This window comes from Enhydra lutris, unplaced genomic scaffold (genome assembly GCF_002288905.1).
Source record: "Enhydra lutris kenyoni isolate GAN:26980312 unplaced genomic scaffold, ASM228890v2 scaffoldscaffold6, whole genome shotgun sequence".
Taxonomy (NCBI): Eukaryota; Metazoa; Chordata; class Mammalia; order Carnivora; family Mustelidae; genus Enhydra; species Enhydra lutris.
This window is the reverse complement of record NW_019154090.1, coordinates 25,221,120-25,227,732: the sequence shown is the minus strand read 5'-3', so window position 1 is coordinate 25,227,732 and position 6,613 is coordinate 25,221,120. Positions and strand designations below refer to the sequence as shown.

Here is a 6,613-nt window from a genome sequence, read left to right as displayed (position 1 = left end):
AAATGGGAGTAAGTGGGCAGAGGGAGACCAGAGATAAGGCTGTTGGGACGTGTCTTCTGACACTAGCTGTGCAGCCTCAGGCAAGGCTCTTAACTTTTCTGGGCCTCACTCTTGTCCACATATGTGGCGGTAATGGGGGAGAGGGCAAATTTTGTTTACTCTCAGGAGGAACTCTCGACCAACTAGATGGAACCACAGGCAGGCTTCAGGGGCTAGGAAGCCCTCCGTCGTCAAAAACATTCACACCGAGGCTGGCTCCAGTGAGCATGGTGCTGTGAGGGCACTCAGACACCGGAGGAGGGTTAGGCAGAATGACCTCCCTCGTCACGGACCCTGACTCTCCGTGGGCCACAGTCACAGCCCCACCTCTGAACCTGTCCTACTGGGTGACCTCAGACTGGTTGCTTCCCCTCTCTATACCTCAGTTCCCAAGTGAAGACAGAATTAGCCGCATAAATGCTATGGGTCCTCTCACCAGACTGTTCTCCTGTTCATCCACACTCAGTCTTTACCTCAACCCCCATTCACGATGGCCGCTGTCTTGGCTGGCCGCTGGAGGCTCCATGAATTTTGTCTTAGCCTTGGCGAAAGGGTCTCTACATGTCCATCCACTTCAGTTCAAGCATCCTGGGTGACCTTTTGGTTGGAAATCTCTCTGCTCATCCTGGACTGGGTTTATTTACTTTGGAATCTCTCTGGATGGCCCTGGAACCGGAGCTAGCTTCTATGGGCAGCCTCCCATCCTGTCACCACCATATAAAGGCCACCAACATTCAGCAGAATCCCAGGGGGACCATACACAGGAGCAAGGATTTACGACCATTCTCCTCCAAACCTGTGAGTGGTGGGCTTTCCCCCGATGGCACCCCACATGGTGATCTTCAGAATGTTTTGGGGGCAAGAGGCAGAAGTATGGGGCCACTTGGATTAGCTGATATTTTGAATATAACATATTAAGAGATAAATTTTATTAGAAGCATCAAACCAATGAGCAATGCAGGGTCATGACATGGTGTCCCTTTATTTGTTCATACTTTTATTCAGCAAATATATATTTCTCATTCCAAATTAAGTCCAGGTTTTTTACTGGGGGCTAGAGAGTGAATAGTAAAGTGGGTTGTGATCTCTCCCCTCAGGAGGTCACAGCCTTGTGGGAAAGGCAAACAAGTCATCACTAAATGGCACCAGAACTCTGATCAGAGAGCAAAAACAGCAGGATGATGTGGTGGGACCCCCTAATCTCGACTCTGGGAAGAGAAGGGGCCTAGAGTGGGCTTCTCAGAGGGCATGATGTCTTACTGAAGCTGGAGAGTCAGTAGGAAATGACTTAGGTAAAATTGCAAAGATGAGGAAAGATGTTCCAGGCAGAGGAGCCAGCATGTACAAAGGACTTTTGTGTAAAGAGCACAGACTTGGAGCTAAGTGTGACTTTTCAAATATCAGCTCCTCCACTCACTGGCTGTGCATCTCTGGACAAGTTGCTCTAGGTTTCTGAACTGACTGCCCATCTGTAAAACAGAAGCGAACCACATCTATCTTATAGGAATGTGAAGTTAAAAGTAATAGGTGCTTATCAAGGGTGCTTATCTGTGTAATTCTCACTCCTGTCCCTCCTATGACTGTTCAGGTGTCAAGACAAGATGCTTCAGCTTTGGAAACTTGTTCTCGTATGCGGCCTGCTCACTGGGACCTCAGCATCCCTTCTTGGAAATCTTGGCGACGATCTGAGTAATACTGTGAACAAGCTGAAACCTGCTGTTGAGAAAGGACTCGAGACCGTTGACAATACACTTGATTGTGAGTCATGACACAAGTGATGATCAGTGGCACTTAGGATCGCGCCTCCTAAATGCTATCCCTGCATTACCAGAGGCTGCCACCAGGGGATGCTATTTACGGGTGGTTTACCGAGAAAGGGGGTTGTTCAGTTCTTGGTTCATTCCCTTATTTTTCTGGGAACAGGCAATCTCAAGTGAATATCCTCTTATATATTATATCATGGCAAGTTTTTCCTAATACATCCGTAGGATAAATTCCTTAAGTGGAGTTTCAAAAGTTCGGGAGGTATGCACAATTTAAATTGTAGGAGGTGTTGACAAATAATCCTCTACATTAATATTCTCTCCAAAAGTTTTGGGAGAGTGACTTTTTCTCTACTCCCTTGACAGCTCCGGTATGGACAACTTAACAGTTTTGCTAATATCATAGATAAAAGATTATAGCTCATTTCACTTTGCATTTCTCCAATTATGAAAGAATTCACTCATTTTTTAATATTTTATTAGCTATTTACATATTTTAGCATAAATATTTTGTTCATATTTACAGCATATTCTTCTGCTAGGCTGTTCAGTTTTCTTACTGACCTGTATTAATTCACTGGAAATTAAGGAAATTAGCCATAACTCAGCCTAGGTAGCTTTAAAGCCACCTAGCTTTACATTTAATCATGTCTATTTTTTATTCTTATTTCTTAAAAGAATTTGGCTTTCTTTTCATTTTCAACATTAGCACACTGATAAACATTATAGGAGGAAGTAAATGCTATAAATGTCTACCTTTCAAACGTTGTCAGGGCTTAGGTCTTGTTAGGGCTTAGAGCTTCAAAGATATAGAAGGGACCACTCTCCAATTTCACTGTTGGGAAAACTGAGTTCAGAAACAGAAGTGTCTGGATCAAGGTCACCTAATGAGTTACAGGACCAAAAAGAGTTTTATTGAAATGAACTCCATTTGTTATACCATTATAACTAGGTAGATACCATCCATTGCAGATTCAAGTTGGAGAACCATAGTTAACATTTCTTCTCTTGTACAGCCTTTGTTTTTCCTTGAGTTAATAATTGCCTTGTTTTTCACTTGAATTATTTGCTACACACATATCCTTAATTCTTTGCATACGCACTATTCTATATCTGCCATGTCTATCTAATCCCTCTTTTCTCTGGAGCCCTTCCATTAAGACACTTTGTTTTCATACTCCTGTATGAATTATTGCTCTCTGGGCTTGCTGCAAAGCTGTCATTCTGGGACTCCCATTTGCCACTTTTATGAGGTGGACCATACTTTTTCCTGGATTCTAGATTCTCTATTTCTTATTCTCTTTTTGTTTGACCTAGTTTTTCAAACTTGCATGAACATCTCCGTTAGAGCAATAGATATTCTCCCCTGTCTCAAGTCACAAATAGAAGCTGGTGTACAAGCAATATGAATCACCTGGTTAATTGATTACTTTGTTTATTAATGACGAGTATATATTAGTATGAAGGCAGCATGGAAGGAACAAAGGCTCCAGAGCCGCATGAATTTAGGCACATTTCTTAAACTTTTGATCCTTTATTTTCTCATCTGAAAATGCAGATAATAACCATATCTGCCTCACCTGAGTTATTATGAAGAGTAAATGAAATAACATAGGCAAATAGTCTTATTTAGTGTCTGGTACACAGTCACTGCTGCATAAGTGATGCACAACACTAAATGGCAGTTGTTTTTTTAGCTGTCGTTCAGAAACTGACCGCTGACTTCCAGAAGCTTCAGGAATCCAAGGCTTGGGACCTGGCCCAGGAGAAGGTGCAGGAAGTGAAGAACTTGGTGAAATATGCTTTTTCTAAGATCAAACCAGCTAAGGATGAGACTGTGGGGTGAGTTGATGCTTCAAGGTGGATATCTTTGCTCCAAGAAAAAGGAACACACATATTTGGGGAGGTGAGTTTAAGGTCAAAGACAGAAAGGTTGATAAACCTTGTTGTCCCCCCAGAGTCAAGGTGGTCTGAGGCCAGGTTCATCAGAGCTTGAGCAAATTAGAGGCAGGGCTGCAGGGCCAGTCTGGGCATCTCATGGGTTCGGGCTTCCATGTCATGTAATTTCAGGATCAGGGTGAAGATCCTCTCAATCCTTACCTCCACTCTTTGGTGGTGCCTGAGGTCCCCTTTCCAAGGAGTAAGATGTTCTTCAAATATAGCTGAGGATGAAAGTACCAATCCCCTTCAGGAGAGAGAAGACAAGTTCATACCACATTGCTGGCTTCATGCGTGGAGTTTGGGAGTCAAACAGTTCTGGGTTCGAATTCTGATTCTGGCACTTACTCCTCCCTGAATCTCTGTGGGCAATTACATCCGTCTGAGCAACCGTAAGCCATGCCATAACGTGGAGAGGGTCAAACCTCTGAATAGGGCTATTGCGAAGGCCAAAGTGGTGAAGCCCAAATGCTCAGCCTGATGCTGGCGTAGAGAAGTGTTCAGACCACGGCTGGCCTGAGGAATGCCAAAGAGAAATTGTGGCTTTCACACAGGTTGAACATCATTAACTCCCGCATCCTGAAAATCAAAGTGGAACTGACTCCTGATGGCGAAGGCATTAACATAAGGGTCCCTGTCGTTGCTAATGTCACCCTGGCCCTGTGAGTATGCATTAGAATCTGGAATTTGGGAGAGGCTGTGCAGCAAGGCCAATGATCTCCACACTGGAATGGGGCTCTTTCCCATGCTACCGTGTGACCTTGGGTCTCAGTCTCCTGAACTGTACATGAAGGGGCCTTTCCCTGCTCTAAAATCTGAAGCTTTGAAATGTTCTAATGAACTTTGGCCATAACCAAGTCTCTTTGAAAAGAATCCTCCATTAAATATTTCTGAAATCATCGCATTTCTCTAATGGTAAAATCTGAAAAACTGAGAAGACATGAGCACTTATAACTCTTTGGCAAAATTTCTGCCAGCAGTATTTCGTCTCTTGAGATTCTCTTTAAGTAACAGTGACCATTGCAGCTCAGCATCTATAGTAGTGTACAGTATATAATGAAGGGCATGGGTAAAGAAGATAATCTTGGGACGCCTGGGTGGCTCAGTTGGTTGGACGACTGCCTTCGGCTCAGGTCATGATCCCGGAGTCCCGGGATCGAGTCCCGCATCAGGCTCCCAGCTCCATGGGGAGTCTGCTTCTCCCTCTGACCTTCTCCTTGCTCATGCTCTCTCTCACTGTCTCTCTCTCAAATAAATAAATAAAATCTTTAAAAAAAAAAAAAGAAGATAATCTTAAAGCATTTTGATTACTTTAAAAGAGAGAGATAGGAAAATGAGCACTAGTGGAAGGAGAGAAATTGAGGACCCAGGGATTCCATCCTTCATTAGCTATGAGATCTTGGGATGGTTACTTAACCTCTCTATACCAATGTTTCCCCATTTTGAAAATAAAGATAATAATAGTACTTTTACCTCATGGTATTGCTGTAATGACGACATGGATTAATCCAGGAAAATTTTTTTTTCTTTTACAGATTTATTTATTTTAGAGAGACAGAGAGAGGGGACGGGGAGGATCAGAAGGAGAAGGAGAGAGAATCTCAAGCAGACTCCCCGCTGAGGGGGGAGCCCCACATGGGGCTCGATCTCACGACCCTGAGATCATGACTTGAGCCGAAATCGAGAGTCAGACACTTAGCCCACTGAGCCACCCAGGTGTCCTGAAAAAATGCTTTTTAGAAATGCCTACCATATCATTTGCCCTTAGTAAATGTTAACTGTTGTTATTATTTTCATTATTAGGGTGGTGTTAAATAAAACTGTTGTACAGACCAAATCCATGTGGAAGGGCAAAGAAGCCCTTAATATCAATGTCCATTAAGAATCCAGACGATGCTGACATTACCCACAGACAAGCTGGAGGGTTAAATATCCATACAGGTGGAGGAAACTAGGGGGTCTTGGAGACCTCTGTTCACTGGGAATCTTATCTCCTACAGGCCTCTCATTGGCAAGGTCAACCTGAAGGCCTCGCTGGGCCTCCTGACTGCTGTCAGAGTTGCAATCGATCCCCAGACCGGCACCCCCCGAGTGATCATAGGGAAATGCAGCAGTGACCCCGACAGCATCTCGCTCTCCGTGCTGGACAGGTGAGGCCCGTCTATCTCAGCAGAGCGGGGCACTCGGAGGAGTTGAGGACCCCTACCTTCTGCCCTATCCCTGTACCCATACAGTGGCACAACGTGGCAAAAGAACGTAGGCTCTGGAGTCAGATCTTGGTTCAGGTATCAGCTACAGACTTACAACTTTGTGAACAGCTTAGCCCCTCCGAGCCTCAGTTTTTCCACCTGTAACCTGAAGGTAACAATAATGTCTCCTCCCCGGCTGCTGACCGGACCACCTGGGAAACTAGAGTGCTGAGCCCAGAGCCTGGTGCACGCTCAGCCCTCGGGGATAGTGACATCCATGCTGACCGTGTCTTCTTGTTCTCGCCATTCCCGAGACAGGAGTGTTGGCCGCCAATCCGTTGGCAGCTCTGTCAAACCCATTTCCTGCTTTCGGAGGCTCTGTTGTTCCCCGCAGCACATGGCGGGTTGTTACTGCTTCTTGAAAACTTGACCCCTTTATCATTATGTTATATCCCTCAACAACCATTAACAATAATAGTAAATTGTATTTTCCTTCCTGCCTCCATGTGGGAGAGGGAGGAGAAGTAAATGCTTACCAGGGGCTCTAATTTCAGATTGTCCCCAGAGTCCTCCATTCATTTGGAAAATTCCCGAAATCAGAGATCTTACAAACCGAATCCTCTCCATTGAAATCATGGATCCCTGTTAACCCATATCTACTTCTTTTTTTTTTTTTTTTTTAAG

The 6,613-nt window shown here is 44.4% G+C and overlaps 1 protein-coding gene across 1 annotated transcript in view; it reads left to right on the top strand.

The window, feature by feature from the left end:
- The first annotated feature begins 804 nt into the window (after positions 1-804).
- Positions 805-6,613, top strand: part of LOC111141688 (BPI fold containing family A member 2) — a 9,831-nt gene continuing 4,022 nt past the window's right edge. The window contains exons 1-5 of the mRNA XM_022494444.1: positions 805-837; positions 1,628-1,797; positions 3,500-3,644; positions 4,295-4,402; positions 5,741-5,890. Of these exons, the coding sequence (XP_022350152.1) occupies positions 1,641-1,797; positions 3,500-3,644; positions 4,295-4,402; positions 5,741-5,890 (560 nt within the window). The 5' untranslated portion in view covers positions 805-837; positions 1,628-1,640. The remainder of the gene's footprint in view (positions 838-1,627; positions 1,798-3,499; positions 3,645-4,294; positions 4,403-5,740; positions 5,891-6,613) is intronic.